This window comes from Haliaeetus leucocephalus, unplaced genomic scaffold (genome assembly GCF_000737465.1).
Source record: "Haliaeetus leucocephalus isolate CR32 unplaced genomic scaffold, Haliaeetus_leucocephalus-4.0 Scaffold646, whole genome shotgun sequence".
Lineage (NCBI taxonomy): Eukaryota > Metazoa > Chordata > Aves > Accipitriformes > Accipitridae > Haliaeetus > Haliaeetus leucocephalus.
Window position 1 is genome coordinate 5076923 of NW_010973082.1, and position 18078 is coordinate 5095000.

At 35.7% G+C, this 18078-nt stretch overlaps 1 protein-coding gene across 2 annotated transcripts in view; it reads right to left on the reverse strand.

The window, feature by feature from the left end:
• Positions 1-18078, reverse strand: part of STXBP4 (syntaxin binding protein 4) — a 73908-nt gene that overhangs the window by 15046 nt on the left and 40784 nt on the right. The window contains exons 21-22 of one of the 2 annotated variants that reach the window (XR_775104.1): positions 4937-5080; positions 3620-3677 (exon numbers count right to left, since the gene is read on the reverse strand). Coding sequence is in view for 1 of the 2 variants with exons in the window: in XM_010578672.1 (XP_010576974.1) it covers positions 3620-3677 (58 nt within the window). In the remaining variant the exon portion in view is untranslated. The remainder of the gene's footprint in view (positions 1-3619; positions 3678-4936; positions 5081-18078) is intronic. The other variant, XM_010578672.1, reaches the window with a different exon arrangement.

Consider the following 18078-nt stretch of genomic DNA (forward strand, 5'->3'; position numbering starts at 1 on the left):
TTAAGCAACCCCTGCTCCTTGCTCTAAATAGTTAACTTTCTCAGACTGACTTCATACACATTACAAAGTGTAGTAAGAGGTATGAATTTTCAAGCATGCAAAAAGCCTGGCTTACGCTCTGCAAAGGCATTTGGAGACAGTGATGAAAGCAAAATAAGGAAATAGTTAAAATTAATATTAATTACGATGACGTCTTATTGCAATGCTCAGTTAATTCCACTCTAATGAACTGCATTAAGAGCTCTTAACACCACTTCAGCGTGGTGGCTCCATTCAGAAGAATGTAAGTTTTTAGACAGTGATCATGAAGGGTGATTTCATACCCTTCTCCGCAATTAAAATGGATAGATTTTTCCTCACCCGCCACGTAAAGACTGGTATGCAGAACTTTACAGGACAGATTACAGAAGGCAACAACGATGGAAAAACTGGGGCACTACCACTTGTAATGCTAGGAGTGCATTAAGAAGAGGGAAGAACATTCATGAGTCATTAACAATCAAAGATGAGATATGCAAAAATTCCTGAAAAAGCTTTTTCATGTGAACTACTCAATTCAAATCTGTAGTTTCAGCAAGTAGGGATAACATGCAAAACATCTGATGCTTTCTGCAAATTAGGCTTCCACCACCTAGACTAGCTGAGATCCTGCTGTTGCTAATATACATCTTACTGTCACATCTGCAATAGTTCGGCATCCAAGCGCGGAACTTAAAAGAAATTTCTTGCGTGTTCAGCAAATCTAGCTTTCTGCTGAGTCATCAAGAGAAGTACTTGTACGAGAAGCACAGTAACAAAACCAGAAAAGAAAAAAAGCAGGAAAATTTTTCAAGAATGTGAGATTTCTTCTGTTCTGCTGCTAAATTTTATTTGCTATTATTGCTAGATAATACTATCTCCAGGCTCAGTTTCCAATTACACAGGGATAAACCTAGAGTACTGCAAGTGTTCTGCCCAGAACAGAATCCAGCATCCACCTTAACTTTCCAGCTGTCCTATAATGGATCCCTGTATCAACAGATGGAGAACAAGGGAACAGTGCTCTTTTTTAATAGTTGCTCTTGTATTTATTTCCATTGCTATGAAATTGGCTTTTAATTCACTTTCATTTCCTAAGTTATTTTTCTACAATTTTTTGGGGGTATAAATCCCATGTAGTAACCTACATCTGTCTGCAAATAAAAGCTGCCCTTTGATTAGAGCTGGAATGCAGTATCATATACGGTGTGTTTGGAAACCTCTGCAGAAAAAAAACCATGTCTGCTTTAATACATCTAGCTCGAGGCACCATGGGGTGAGTCAAGGACAACAGAGCTGTATGTTTGAAAAAAAGAAAAAAAAAAAGTCCCTGCTTTTCTTGGCTAGCTAATACATAAACTTCAATGTTATTTATGTGACTTTTTATAAGAGTTTGGGATAAAAGTAATTTTACCTCACTGCAAAGATTTATTTGCTGCCCTTCCTGTCTTTTAGGAGACTGTGGAAGTCCACCTGCAAAATAGTGTCTTCGTGGCACTATAAGAATTAACCAATATGCAAATTTCAGCAGCTAGAATAACTAGCTATTAATTAAGCAATGATTAATGATATATATGGAATGGAGATGAATTATATTTTTCAGCAGTTGTTTCAATCTTTTAGAGGAATAATAAAAAAACCTATTATATATAATAATTTTCACTATATTCTGGAAAAAACAACAGCATACTGTCCAATTAACTTCCTGAAGTTTCTGGGACATACAGCACGAGCTACTTCTTTTTCATGCATTTTTCCTCCAGAATCAGAGAATACAAATGAAAAAAAATCTTTCCTATAGTACACAACAAAATCCTATAGCTTTTATCAAGCAAGTCTTTGTAAAAAAGCTTTCAATTCTCAACCTGCAAGACAGCAGGAGAATATAAACCATATTTTGGATTTAGTTAAAAAAAATTAAAAAAAAAATAATTTTTTTGTAAATAATGAATTTGCACTGCATTTTTTCTTCTAGTCTTTCAGAAAAATGATCACTTAGGAAATCTTAGAGTTAAGGAAAGGCAAAAAGCAAATAACAAGGGCCCAAGATTAGTGCTTTGTTTTGTAGTGGTTTTTTTTTTTACCCAGATGATTACATCTTCGAATGATTACTGCTTTTAAAGCATTTGTAGAAGTTTTCTTTATGCTTTAGACACTGTGTTACTGCAACATCTTATCAATGTCACCTTTCCTCTAGTCTCTGGAGAGTTTTGAAAAATTAATTTGTTTGCAATATCTTCTAAAAAAATCACAGGTAACTCCTGACATAGACATATTTTTCTGTAATTTTTTTTGTGGGGGTGCACAATAACTGCTCATTCTTGCAATGTCTGTCCTGAACACCGGTCAGTAAAATTCACTACTAGTTAATATGAGTATTTCTAATAACCCAGCTATGAAGAGTATGGCTTTATCTTTAGCAACCACTTGCAAATGTAGAAAGCAAACCCTATGGAAACTGTAGGCATAATTTCATAGGGTAAAAATCAAGAACAAAAAATAGTATATATGCAGAATATGAGAGAAGGCTTTTCCATCTGGTGCAGCTTCAGTGGCATTATCAATGGAATAAAAGTTGCTTAACCTGCAGCCAGTGATACTGTGAAATGTCAATATTCTGTGATACTCAAGTTAGTAAGTCTCCATTTAGCATCTAAGTGTAAAGTCTAGGGTATAATGACTTTTCTTCTAAATGAATGGTATGGCAGTTGGAAATCTCTTGATTATTTTGTAAATACAACTAAATGCTTTCAGTCCTGTTCCTTTACCCTCTTGCGGCAACAGAACAACTTACTCCCATGCAAGGGAGCTGGATATGACATCAACCCGCCCCCACCAAACATCAGTAACTTTAGATTTAGGTGAAACCAGAGCATTACCTTCTAAAAATCTAAAAGAATTCTAAGAATTCTTCCACTTTCCCAAAATATAAGGGCATTTTTAAAAATAGATATTTATACTTGTAAACTATTTAGGGGATGAGATTTTTTTTTTCTTATCTCCTGGGTCCATTATTGGGTCAAACACATAACTGGGGAAGTTTTCAACATTGTAGCCTAGGGTTTTCAAAGACACCTGAAGGACTGAGAGACACAGTTCTCACTGGATTTCAGTTGGATTTGTGACTAAGCCCTCTGGACAGTGAAGTTACAAAACCCAGAAAAGAACAAGTGATAGTGGTAATAAAGATGTATACAAAGCATGTAATAAAGATGTATATACAACAGCTTTTGTTATTTTACTCATTTTCCCATTAATTCTAGGTTTAAAAATGTGTTTAGTTTGATGTGCTTCTATTTCAACTCTAACCCATTTTCCCTCTTGCTGTAGGGCAGGACCGACTCCCTGTCGTGGTTTAACCCCAGCCAGCAACTAAGCACCACGCAGCCGCTCACTCACTTCCCCCCACCCAGTGGAACGGGGGAGAAAATCGGGAAAAGACGTGAAACTCGTGGGTTGAGATTAGAATGGTTTAATAGAACAGAAAAGAAGAAACTAACATTCTTCTCACACCTAGCTCAAAAACATAGCACTATACCAGCTACTAGGAAGACAATTAACTCTATCCCAGCTGAAACCAGGACACCCCAGAACTACTCACTTGATAAAATATTTGATTCCATCGGCTGTATAAGCTTCTTCCCATCCATAAGGCAGACCTAAGATGAAATAAAGAAATAAGATGTCTCTCAAAGCTTAAGTGACAGAAAGAACAGTTTTGAAATGGTGTAAGTTAGAATGCTGTCATTTCAAACCATGTCATAAAAAGATTATAAATGAATTCTTACTATTTTTGTAACAGATAATAATATAAACAATACAATTTAATAAGTATTTGCTGTGCTAGAAAGCTATAAACCATTTGATGATACTTTTATTACTAGCATTTCTTTTGTAGAAGCTAAGAGTCTGGTCAAATTAGAGTGTAGCAGTTAACTCTTTTTGAACTTTTTACTGTAATTTACACCTATATGAAGTGACCACAAAACCCCTATGCCTGTGGTCTGCTGAGGTCTGTTTTTACAGCTATTACATACAGAAGCTAGTAACTATATGAGGTAGAAGTCTGGGCAGAATGAAATACTCTGCTGTTTGGTTTATCACCAACTTTTGTGTTTATATATAATTCTTCGGGAATTTACACACAAACTCCAAGACACTTAGAGACAGATTCAGAGAAAATATGTACAGATATTTCTATGTAGACTTATCTATGTCTACATATCCTGACAAACGTTAATTTACTAAATGCATTGCTTAATTTTGTGATTTACAGTAATGTTTCCAGGAGTTAAAGTATTTAATACTGAAAAGTTTAGCATAAATTAAAATGAATAATTCTGAAAGGGTGCCATTTTTACATGCACTAAGAAATTGTGCTCTCTTTTCCTCTTTTGTAACTATCAGTCACGCCAATCTTAAAAACTCCATCTTGGACTTTGTTCTTAGTTTGAAAGTCCTGTCCATGAGAATGGTGAGTAATACTTTTAGTAGGGTGCTATATTATATCACTTCAAATTTTCATAGGAAACCTTTAACTTTTTTATTACTGTTTGTTCAAAACCAAATGTTTGTCGAATTTGAAAGGTGCCGGAGAAAGAAGCATCCGTCAAAGTGCAAAAATGCTCCTGATGTATGCTTTTGAGATACTGTATTCTAATGCATACAAAGGAAAGTGCAAGGTCCTGAAAAACTTCTCTTTTTTGGAGACTAGAAATATATATAAAATTAAAATATGCACGCAAATTGTATTGCAAGTGCTTTAGCTTGAAAATCATCTCGAAATGTTAGTGTCTTAGGAGTTAAACTATTTTTGTTCAAGTCACAGTATATCTCAAAGACCAGCTCATTAGAACCATCTGTGAGCCTGCTTTAGATTTAAAACTTTTATTTGGAAAATGTGCTGGACTGCACGCACCATATGATCTTTGAAAGCTGCTTCATACCAAGGCATGCCCTAAGTGCACACATATTTTTTTGGAATTTCTTTCTTAAAAGGCTCATTTTCTTTTCTTCCATCATCACACCTTTGTCTCTAGTGTGGTCCTTACTTGTTAAAAACCTGGAAAGGATAACTTCAGTTCTCAAAGATGAAGAGAGTTCATTACAGCTACTGAATCATGACTTGGCACAGTAAAGCAGGTACAAACCATCTGAGAAGTAATTATACCTGTAGGCACCAAGTGAAGAGCAACAAGTAAGTCTACCAAAACTCCAGAATTCAGGAACTTGAAAATTGGTAATTGTAGAACAGCACCATTGCTGTTTAGTACAGCTTGAAAAGCAAAAAGCACACTGGACTAATTTTTTTCCTTTCACTTTTACCCCGTGTTAGTCACTTATCTCAGGCTTCTTCCATTTTCAATTTAGCATAGATCTATACAGTCTGTTCCTCAAAACATGCCACCTACTACCTTTGAGAGAGAATAATCCACAGCTACTTCCCTTTAAATACAAGGTAGTTGCTGTGTAATGGTTTTCAGGCTGTGACTCCTATGAAGGAAGGAAGAAAAGAATGTTTTAAGTTATAAATATGCTAGACATGATCCCTAGTTCTTCCTTCCTCTCCCATAAAAGATGGGACCTTTATTCAACATGGCTATTTTCTAGTGATTTAAATGGCAATAGGATTCATCCTTCAATTGCTTCCATCTGCCCTGGCCTTTCCTCACTCCTGCATGCAACGTGCATATACAAAATAAATGACAACGGATTTGCTGTTATGAATAAAACGCTCAGCATCTGCTCTGTGCTCACATGGATCCCCTACATCACCTGTTTCATTCACCAGTGATAATTACACTTTTTCCACTAGTAATTTGACTGAAATTATTTCTTTTCTTTTTTCCTTCTAAATGAAGAACAGCACATAGGTAGCAATGATAACTGATGCTCTGTATTCTTTTATTAACCATGAAAGACTACCCTTTTCAAAAACACCGAATACATTTGTCACCTATAAATGAGACTCTGGAGATTATCTCCACAGCTTTATTTGCCTTGACTTTATATGCATTGGATTGTATATCCTATCCACTCTTCATATGCTTCAAAGTTCCACCTGCATCTGTAGGGTTTTTAATGCCTTTATTTTCTACATCTTTACTCTTTCTCCGCTCATTTTTCACTGCTGTTCCCTCTATTCTTTTCCTTCACAGTTAGATTTGTACTTATATTTCTTGGTATTTCCCATGGTAGCCGGGAGGCTCTCATGTTTTGCATCGTATTTCCCTAGACATCATCTTCGCTTCCTTCAAGCTCACTTTCTCCATGAATCATTCATAATTTGAACTACTTCCTAGTGCTCTATTTTTTCACACAATCCAGGGTCAGATTTGTTGCCTTCCCTAGGCCTTGCTTTGAAAGACTGCTAAGCTCTCACCTGGAGTAAATGGGAGGTAAAGGAGCTCAAACATTCAGAAATATAGTCTGAGAGATACAGGATTTAGCCTATATAAACTTGGGCAGTATTAGGTTTCCTACATATTTATAATTTCTTCTGTGAATTGCTACAGTCTTTGATGAAACTTCATAAATAATATATCTTGGCTGCAGTTGCCTGCATATATCATCTTAAAAAAATTACAGATTTACAGTATTTAAAAATAATTTCTTTTCAGCAGAAAATACGGGGCTTCTTGCTATTCAAATATTTGTGATTATTTATCTTTTGCAAGGTAAAGAAAAGGTAAAACTGCAAAAGTAATTACGCATGCAAAAGAAATGGAGACAGTCAAAAGCCCAAATAGAATAAACAGTCTCCTGAGAGAGTGCATGTTAGCCAAAATACATAACCTACAATTATTTTGTTCCGAGTATATGCATTTAATTAGGGTTAATGCAAAAGAGATTTCTATAATTCTATGCGAAAAAGAAAAACAACGAACCACTTGCTGCTGTATGTATACCAGTAGCGTTGCAGCTGGTCACAGAGCAGCAAGGCAGTGTCCCTGGTGACTGCTTGCCTCCTCAGCTGCGAGATGCCTGCTGTGATAACCACTACTGTAAAGTTAACATTACATAAAGCAGAAAGGAATTAAAACCCTAGGGCAAACAGAATTTTCCTGATACTTGATAAAGTGTGCATCTCATTGATCTTTATCACCTCCTTGGATTAACAGGACAAAGAAAATGCACCAGCATCGATACTTGGTTGGTTGCAGTAAGTAGAAAGATAAGCATCAGCCCAAATTATAAACTTGTATGAAGCGACAGACATTGAGGATTTTGCCTACTATTTCCAAGATGGAATGCATATACTCTCCCTCAATAAAAGCGGCACATAGCATGATCAATCAAAGTATGTCCCTAAGGGAAGAAGGGGGAAAATACAGATATTAGGAAAAAGCCCCATTTTACTGGGCAGTTATCAAACCTAGAAACCCTGCAGTAATGTAGTTGGGTGTTTTTTTTCCAATAAGTTAGTTAAAAAATATTAAAGCGAAAGAAATGTGGAGATCAGCAGATGAAACTAATAAAAGCAGATACCATAGCATGAATATTCAGTTGACTCAAAACTGACAGTTATTTCCCTAATGCCCAAATACTGCAGTCCAAATACATTTTATTTTTCTTATTTTCTGACAAAATTGCTCAAAGGAAATGAGAGATTTAGAGACTGTAATAAGAATTATTAAAAAATTTACTGTTCACTAGGATTCGATCTAGATCTGGCTGAAGTGGGACTATTTAGATGCTTCAACATAAGTATGTCCTTAAGTGCCTTATTTTGGCCTTAAGGCCAGACTTTAAAACTCTGCTTCCATTATAAACAGTCATACAAACATTACTGATGAATTTGGAAACACTGCTTAGGGATAGCTGCCTACCAGAGGTGGTAATCTCACCCTAAAAACTCTTTTGTGAAGCATAAGCTTATTTCCAGCAGCGTTCACAGCTTTGTCATCCACCATAAAAAGGATGTCTGGCTACAATGCGTTTCCTGTTAGGGCTAAACAATCTCATGGCTGTATCATTAAACCACCTCATCTGGAATTAATATAAAGTATCAAGCTTAAGGGATGTAATATCAGCTGGAATTCAAAAGCCACATAGTACAAGTATTCAGTATCACACTGAACACATTCTTTGACCAACAACAGAAATAAGGATGTCTTTTTTACATATCCTTCTACCTAGCTTGACTTTTTCAGTTATACATATTTTTTTAAGTAAGAAAGGATGAGCTAGCTCAGAACTACGCTTTATTTACCTCCTTATAATTTATTTATATTTAATATTAGATTCTCAAAAATGATGAAGTTTTTTTAAGAAATAGGAATTACCTTCTAAAAGTATTTCTGGTTTACAAGATTTGCTAAAGAACATGATAAACAGTTTTCTCTGTCACTTGGTAAGTGAGGTTTTGAATTCTGATCTCTTTTCAATATCCACCAATTCAGCTCTTACCAACACTTACACCTTCTTCATGTGGCCTCAATAATAATGCAAAATTGGTTAGTTAAGAACCCAAATGCCTTTGGCTCTTCTCTTTGAGCTATCTAGGCAATGTAAAGAGGACGGAAAGCTGCAGATCTGAGTTGCTGGTTCTCAGTTATCTGGTCTTGGACTCCTGAGTGCTACTGGAATACGGGAATATCCCAGATATGAGACTAGAGGTATCATATGATGCAAGACCACTCACTCTTCTGCGAGTTACGCAATTTGACACAGCTAAAGCAAAAATTTGTGGAGAAATAGCCAGCCTTGTTTGTTGAGGGTGTTCAATGGGGTGCAGGCATAAAATGGCCTGTTGTTTTTGAGGCTGTCAATAATATATACTGTATTGTACTGCTTATTTGTGAATTAAGTATAAGTACTCAGGTTCAGAAAAGCAGCTTTCAGAAGTGAGTATGCACTTCTGGCATTTGCTTGTGTGCCACTTTATTCTTTAGCCCATTTCAAGTGCTCTTCCCACAAACAAATGTGTTTCATTTTATGAATAATACTCTGCTAAGGGGACATTCCATTCCTTTCTTTCACATATCAAATTCCATTTTAAAGAAATTGTTCTTTTTCTTTTGTTGTTGGTAATTTAATAAAACAAAGATGGAGTAAGTAGTTTTCAAGTGGAGACATCTGGGAAATACTAGCAACTGAAATGTACGCTAATTTAGAGCATGGTTGGCAGATCGGCTTTTCTCCCTTCAGTCTTGTTCCTAGAAACCATGCTTCAGGAAAAATATTTTTCTTACTTTGGATATTCAGGGCATGGTGAAAGATGACCTTGTGTTTTCCCATTTCCTATTAATCATATGATTAATAACTGACCCATCTATGTTCAAACTCATTAATCTCTTATTAAAACAATTACACATCAAGTTACAGTTTAGAATGAGAGTTATAAAATAGTTCGCTTCTCGTGCTAACGGATTATATAATCAGCTTTAAGATCTTTATGGTAATTTTGAAATTACAAACTGTTACAAATGTCTTCTAATACTTGTCTGTGAATAACTTGGTACAGTTAATTAGAAACAGTATGGATACAACAGAAATTGTAATGTATGAACAATGACCCATCAACTGCCTAATTTAAGGAAATAAGAATTACCTCAGTCAGTAAATGTGATCAGACATTACTGTAGACATATTGCTCTCCTACCTAACAAATAAGGAAATCCAAATTTAGAACAAACTCTGCCCAGCGTGTGGACTTAAGTTCTTCAGAAATGAGTGAGAGCTATAGTCATCTGAGCAATGAGGTTGCTGCTATGTGTCTACAAGAATTGCCCTCCTGAAACATTACTTTAAAAACATACCTTTTCAGAAGCTGAATATTGGAAATACAACAAAAAAACCCCCGAACTACACATTCTTCAAATAAAGACTAATATTCTCCTTTCAAATAAAGTTTTAGGTACTGTAGGATCCAAGCAATTTGGACTGTTATTAAAATGAGAAGCAAACAATCTAGCTGATGCTCATTTTTATCCATGCAGGAGGTTAGTAGTGAAAGTACAAAATAAGCACAACACACTTAACAAGGGCAATAAAATACTTTCTTCTGCTTAGGTGATGGCAGTCAAATGTGTACAACCAATTATACAGAAATGGCAGAAGTCACCAGAGCTTGCAGTACATACTTCACAATAATGTTAGTATAGAACATTCTGACTTTTAAAGGGAATAAAAAGAGTACAGCCAATTAAGTACTGAACAGTCTGCTTCAGCAAATAGAAGCTGTTCTTCTAAGGTACACTGGGGAAGACGCAGACTTTTGTGAGAACAGGGAAGGTAAATAAGCCACTAGCAACCAACAAAAAAAACCTATCGACTTTTGGATAAGTCCTCCTTTTAGCCCAGAGGTAAAACAGAAGATTCTTGCCATTACCTACTGTCACAGGCTAGAATCTGAGCATCTGCACCAGCTACTGATGTGAAACTGGGAACATCTTTCAGCATACAAAAAGCTGAAGAAAGACTGCATTCCTTGATATGCTGATGTGAAAGGAATTCAAAGTACTACTAGTGATTATTATTTTTGTAATGTAATCACCTTTCAGAAAAAATGAATTCTTTAGCAACTTACACTGAGAAAAACAAGCTTATCATTTCAATATGCTTATAATACAATCAATATGTATCACATTTGGCTTACAATGCCTTTTCACATACCACAGCTTTGATAGTCAGAAGCTCAACAATCAATTTTGAGAAAGCCAAGATACCATTAAGCAGTATGTCCTTCAACACTATAGCTATTTTAGTCATGAATGTAATACGTTTGTTTAGCCATTAGGTCAGGAAAGCAAAAGCCCTCAAAGGTAAGGGATAATAAAAGCAGAGAGGAGTTGGTCATTCTGACCAAATACAAAAAGTCTGCATAATCTACTGGCTCATATTATTGTCTTTTAAAAATGCATTTAGCACACTGACTATCTGACAATTATTTTTGTATTTTTCACCTACACTGCTTCTTACTAAAATACTACCGGCTGTCCAGTGAAAATACACAAGAAAGCAGTGACCAATCTCCCCAAATTCTTTTGTTTATTGTGGTTGAAGAATCTGTGGATAAGGTGGAGGCAATATAGAAAATCAGAAAACTGCAGAATGCAGAAATCTACCTCTTTCACAGAGAAGGCTGCAAAGAAAAAAAAAATAATTAAAAAATCATACCAGTGCTCCTTATCCTCTAGTGGCTCCCATCTGCTTTAGTTTGCCAACAAAAAGATGTTTTATTTTATTTTAATGTTAAAGGCTGCAATAACAGAGTCTCAATTAGTGACACAGCAAGAGAAATACAGCACTCTAGGATCATGTAGGTATTAGCGCTCCCTGATAAGGTCTTAAAAATGGTAAGCATGCTTCCCATTACATTTTTTTTCAGTCTTATCCAGCTTTAAAAAAAAAAATTCCTTCCTATGAATTAATTGCAGGCTTTTTTCTACAGTCTTCCAGTATTGACTATTAACATGATGCTGTCTATCTGTGACTGGTCAAGAACACATTATTATTTCCATTGCTGACTGAATACACTACAAGTAATTTTTGAGGAATATTTGCATAAGTTATGAAATTCATTTTGTTTATATCTACAAATCTCAAACTGCTGAAGAGAAGTCAGGAAACATGTTATTTCTTATAAAATTAGAGAAATGGCCCATAACTGGGGAATTCTACACAAATGCCACATAGTCTAAAAAAAAGTTAAATTCATAGAAGTACTCTCTGAGAACATTCTTGTTCTGATTTGGTACAATCCACCTTCAGCTGATTAAAAAGAATCTGGAATAACACATTCTTATTCCAGAAATAAAAGCCTCTGCACACAGGGCATTCACCACCAGGACTAGGTAATTAGGAACAGCCTAGAATACTTCACTGTATGGCCCAGCTCTAAACCATTTCTTTCCTCCTCAGTTTCCCTACTCTCTTGCTCCCCTGATTACTCTGTTCCGGAATTCATCCATCTCCTCCTTTCTTACTGGATCAACTTCTCTTGTCACCATCTATTGTGCTATCCACCCACTTCCATCACTGTCATCTCACATTGCTCACTGACGCATGTGATTGTTAAATATAAGTTTAATTAGAAAGCATTCATTGGTAACGAATTAAAATGACTGTCTAAAATTAGAATTGAGCAGAAATTGTCTGAGATCTAAAAAGCAATAGTATTACATGATATGCCTTTCTTGCTAAGTAATATCTTACTTTTTTTCAGTGATGATGAAATTAAACTGCACAAGGGGCTGGCATCAACCACCTACAATTGAAAGACACAGAACTATGCTCTGCTGAGCTCATTTCTCAGTAAGTACAGACCAAGGTAATGCTTTTTCCTTTTGAAGCAGAATTGTAAAAATACATTAATACAAGATATCCTTTTAGCCTGTTACTGTAGCTACATGTAAATAAAGGAAGGGTTTTATTTACAGAAAGACATGACTTTAAAGTCAGCATATTTTGAAAATAGTGTCAAAAGTTCTTAGAAACTAGGATAGATACCTTTCCTTTTTTATTATAAATCTGAAGGGGAAAAAAAATCCGCCGTGTGCCTAAATTAGCGTACTTTATTTTACCTTAGCTGTAAAGGATTCTAACGTAATACCTGTAGCAATCACCAATGCAAGGCAAAACCTCCATCCTTAACTTCCAGTTAATGATCCACACGCTTTATGGCATGAGGTAGTAGATCTAGTATGAGGCTTATGCACATTTTATACATCATTTAGGTCTCCTTCATAAGCACCAAGCAATTATGTTTTCCTCTTGCAAATTCTCTTTATAATATACTTTTAAAAAGCTTCCTATATCATTCTTGGCAATCAACTTTCTCTGTACTTCTTTCCATTTAAATTATCACATTTGTGCACCATATATGTCTAAGTAACTCTGCTAGCCCTCAGCTTCTCACTCCTACCTACTGAAAAAAAGTGAAAAAAATGTGACAACTGAAGGAACTGACAGAAAAGCATACCAACCTTCTTAGACAAGATGAGCACTGATAGCTTTAGCATACACTGACATTTGAAACAAAGGTCTGATCAACCCCCCGCCAGCTTTAATCTAGCGCTCTCATAGCTGTGTAGCCACAGAAAATTAACTCAGCATTAACTGCACAAAAGTATGCACAACTCCTTTGGTTCAGCTCCATACTGTAATGGTTGCTTTATTTTTTGGTACCTGAAATAATGAGACAGTTGCTCTGTGGCTGGTGTGCAGACATACATACCCACAGAGAGACACCAGGTTACCCACCTCTCCTCGTAACCAGCTGACTATGTCTGAACTGTGCTTGCAAATCAAAACAGGGAGGGCAGCCTTGAGTTTGAGACACTGATTTGGGATTGAGACCTCAACGTTCAATTCCTGTCTCATCTGTGTGTTTCCTCTGACTGTGAGCAATTTGCATCTCCATGCTATAAGATTTGGAAGCTTTTTTCCTCCCCTCTTATGTCAAAACATCATACTATAATTAAGGATTAATATACCAAAATTCTAAGCATTATGTCAACAGAAATTAATAGAGGGACAATTTAGGAAGCATTTACCATCCAGTAAAATTGTTAGTTCTCGAGAGTTTTGACTTCAGTCTCTGTAGCTACCAAGAGCAAGAACAACTTGTATGGGAAAAGCACAAAGTCAATTAATTTTTTCATAGTGGGGACACGGTATGGACTAAACGAGTCCATAGTCTTCTAATGGTCTGCTCTTTAATGAAGTCTTCCTTCAGAGATACTGGAAATTAAACTAACGAGACTGCAATAATCTTGTTAGCTCATCTGCATTTTAAGGTATAATAATATCACTTACTTGTTTTTCATTATTAAAATGTTTTGATTTGAAAGTCAGTACAGACAGTGCCTATTCAAAAGCTGACTCATCTTTTCTCATTAAAGGGAAGTGAATGGAGAGAGAATAAATTGCTTTCCTAGCAGCAACAACAGAGTTCTGAAATCTAGGTCACATTAAAGAACTGTCTTAAATTCAGGCTTTAGACATTGAATTGTCTTTTTCCTTGCTGTGAAACATTGGGAATAAGATACATGTTCAATCGCCAATAAATTAAGTAGCAACTTGTTCATCATTGATACTTTAAATATTTTTTTTATTTGATCAGGTTATAAAATTATTCTGTCTTTATTAGTGTCACCTTTTATACAGCTTCTCTACTTGTACACAATTACTGTAATGTTCTGATTCTCAGACACCAAATTAAACAAGTGGGGTCTAATTTCTAGGTCCTGCAACAATACCCACAAGTAAGACCAGTTAGGTGAGAACAATGTCATTCCTCACTCACATTCAACAAAATGTAGTTTTAGTCCAAGTAAGGGAAGTTCAGGGGTAATTCAGGATTTAAAACCCATCTGTAAATGGACATTTCTTTGAAATGTCATTGAAAAACAGGATTATAATTTTGTAAGAGCTTGACTAACTGGATCAAATATTTGAAATAAATACGGTGTAATTCAATAAAGACAAAAGTAAAGTACTACTCCAGGAGCAAATAATCAGCTGCACAAAAGCAAGAGGGGTCTGTCTAGCTAGCCTTTGGTTCAGCAGAAAAGGCTCTGAAGTACAGCAAAGCCCAAACTTAATACAAATCGCTAACATGAAGCTATCAGAGAAAGGGAACACCATTTGTGGACATAAGAGCTGGTGTGCTATATATTAAAGCGAACAAACTTATTCCATTTTTGTCTCCCACAGGAAGATCTCAACTACAGAACTCAATACAATTTTGACAAATTGGAGAGAATTCAGAGAAATACAAGGGTGACGAAATGGCTAGAAGACATGCTCTGTAAGAAAAAAATGAGCAAACTGGTATCAGTTTATTCGGGGGAATGGAAAACAGAGTGGAGACATGATATGGTCTTCAAATACGTTAAAAGCCGCCACAAACAGGAAAGTAGTAGGGTGTTTTCAATAACTATAGGGATGAAGACAAGTAGTAATGGGCTTAAACTGCAACGAGGAGGATTTAGGCCAAAAGAAAAGCTTTCTAGTGGCAAAGATAATTAAAGATGGGAATAGTTAGCCTACAGAAGCTGTGGAATATGCTAGACAAATACATGTTTGGATTAATATAGATATAATTCATGTTGCTGGAGGCAGGTGGATGCGCTACCCAATTGCTGGTCCTTTCTAGCCGAATCTTTTCTGATTCCTTGGTGGGAAAGTACTAGCTGAGTGCGAGTTTTCTAAACTTTTGCATAATTTACATTACACGCAGACATTTCTTCTGCTTCCCATTTGCAAGGCATTTTTATGTTTTATGTTCACAGGAGTAATACATTTTAATTACATTATGTACTGAACAACTCTTCACTTGTCTCCTTCCAGGTATTTATTGTAAAACAAAACCAATCCTGGCCAAAGAAACAGGCTTTATAATATGGGGGTTTTAGGCTTGTCAGATAGCACCTGAACTCATACCCCAATAATAATACTAAAACCAAACAAAAACAACAACAAAACCACAGCCAAAGGTGAAACTGTGGAAGTTTTTTTGCTGTCTACTACCTTTCTAATAAACTATTCAACCCTGATTTGGCTTCACAGGCCTTATTTATGTAACATTACAGGTACTGCTTTTAAGTACAGGTATGCACTTAAATACTGCTATTTCAGCAGACATGATGCTATAGCTCAGTGGTCTCAAGTTGTTTTCAGTCAGTCATTACTACCCACCCTCAAAAATTCTCACAGATTATCATAATGAATCTTGTAATTGAAAAGAATGTAAAAATGCTAAGTTTCTGTAGACAAGCTGTAAATCAGTTACAAGAGTTTTGTGGTTCAGTGGCTGTTGACAAACTACAGCTTGGAAACCACAGCTATAATTCTAAATTACTTTGAAAGATGTGGATAACCATGCATTAAAAGTTTATTTTGGATCAAGTACGCAGCACTGAAATATAACATCAAACATATAGTACCAAAAATATAGCAACTACAACAAAAAAAGGCAAGAAACCAAAACCCGTAAAACTTTTTTCAGAAAACTTTAATGGAGCCTATGCTGGCTGTCTCTATTCTTAAGTCGATGCTTCCTCATTAGTCATTTTCCTTTTCTAATGAAACCTTTAAGAGGGTAAGACAGTGTAAAGGTGCTACTTGACACTGTTCCACAGTCAAGGCACCAACTGATATTTTTGTTCAGTGAAAATGCACTGCATAAATATAACACACAGTGATGGTAAAACAGAAACAAAGTATTTTTATAAATCACTAACAAACCTGACAGTTATCCAAGAATGTTGAAGAATATTACCTATATTGTAATAGAGTCTAGTAGTAGTAGGTTACTATCCAGGAAGAAAAAAAAAAAGCTGCTTTCAGGATTTCCTATAGATATGACACCTAGTCAGAAAAAAAAATATTTAATTCAGAAGACTTCTGTTAAATCCTTGCCTCCCCACCACCACCTCACCATGAACGAGCAAGTCAGCTGCTTCATGGCTCAAATTCCTCCTTAAAATGGAAATAATAATAATTTTAATCAAGGTGTACAAATGATGGAAATAAAGTAGATCATGTTAGATTTACAGATTCAAGAATGGACTTGTCTCACAGGTCTAGTGCTCCATTTTTAATTTAATATCCAAGCACACTCATTTTAATTTAATTTAAATTGGAAATATTTTAAGAATTGTACACTATTATATTTATCAAGTGGAACGCTTCCTTTCTGTTGCAACGAAACATTTTAAAATTCTTGGACAGATTTTCCTTTTCGAACAGTTCTTGAACACTGTCAGAATTACAACTCTTCATTCTTATTTACCATGCAGGCAAGATTGGAAATTTAAATGATTTGCAGAAAATTCAAAGTCTTTCTGCAGTAAACAGTTATGTAGAATAAGCTTTTAAATTCTAGATGGTGTCCTTGTAAAATTGTATTAAATATGCTTGGATTCTTTTCCTAGGGACTATAGAAACCATTTTGCCTGTTATGCAACTTTGAATTTTAATTTTTCTGAAAGTACATAAGTTGTTCACCTTTGGGCTTCTCATTGTGATCTGATTTGCAGTGTGTCTAAAGAGTTGCTGATAAGCTATCAATCTTTTTATGAACCATTCTCATTTTTAGAACGAGGCAAAAATTCAGCAATGTCTATATTACAGGGCAAAAGCTCATCTTGTGTATTTGATGTTATGTATTGGAACAATTAAAATTAAGTGTAAAAGGAAAATTACTAAGTTTTATTTCAATTCCCAAACTATATTCCTGTGTTGCACTAGCAAAGTTTTCAGATCAGTAAAGAAATGTGGGTAGTCTGCAATTTAATCAAAAATAATATTGAAATTTCTTGCTACTTTAATTTTTGGACAAACTATCAGTTTGTGTAGTAGCCACTGTTTCTGCATAGTGTCACTCACTCACAGTGTGTGGTTGATAGCAGGGACCTACGATCCCGAGCACATGTTGAACTGGAAGACAACTGACCCTAGCTCCCACAAAGTGTTCTGCTGAGCAGAGCTGGAAACCAGAAAACCACTGCCCCGCAGAGACTAGGTCAAGTGATGCATTCAGCACCAGCATGAAGCTCCTCTCTTGCTGTATCTTATCTTGACCTAAGTTGCCTTTACAAGATGAGACTGAGCAAACAAGAAAGGAACTAAGTTCCAAATTCAAGACTAACTGGGAGATGCTTCAACTATATAAGGAAGAGGTTTTATGTCTCATGTTGCCTTCAGAACTCAGTGGAGGCCAGAAAGACATGCTACAGGCACACCTAAGTCCTGCTCTTGTGTATGGAAAAATCAATTTTGGAGCATTGTTCTTGAGAAGTTGACAATGTTTGGTATAATGCCATGATGCTACATGAGGAATACAGTGCTAATATTCTGCAGCAAAAGACAGCAGTCCCCGTGAGCTCAAAATTCAGCATGATTCTGCAAGTAAATGGAGCCACTGATGACCAGGTCATATTCTAAGATTACCGTTTTTGGTAACTGATGGTGATTCCGGAATTTATCTTTTTTTTTTTCAAAATGTCAACTTAGAAAAGATTCAACAGTAAGAAGTTCATTGAATAACTTTATATTATTACTTCCTACAAAAATGAAATTACCCTCCCATTAAGTATTTTTGTTCTGAAG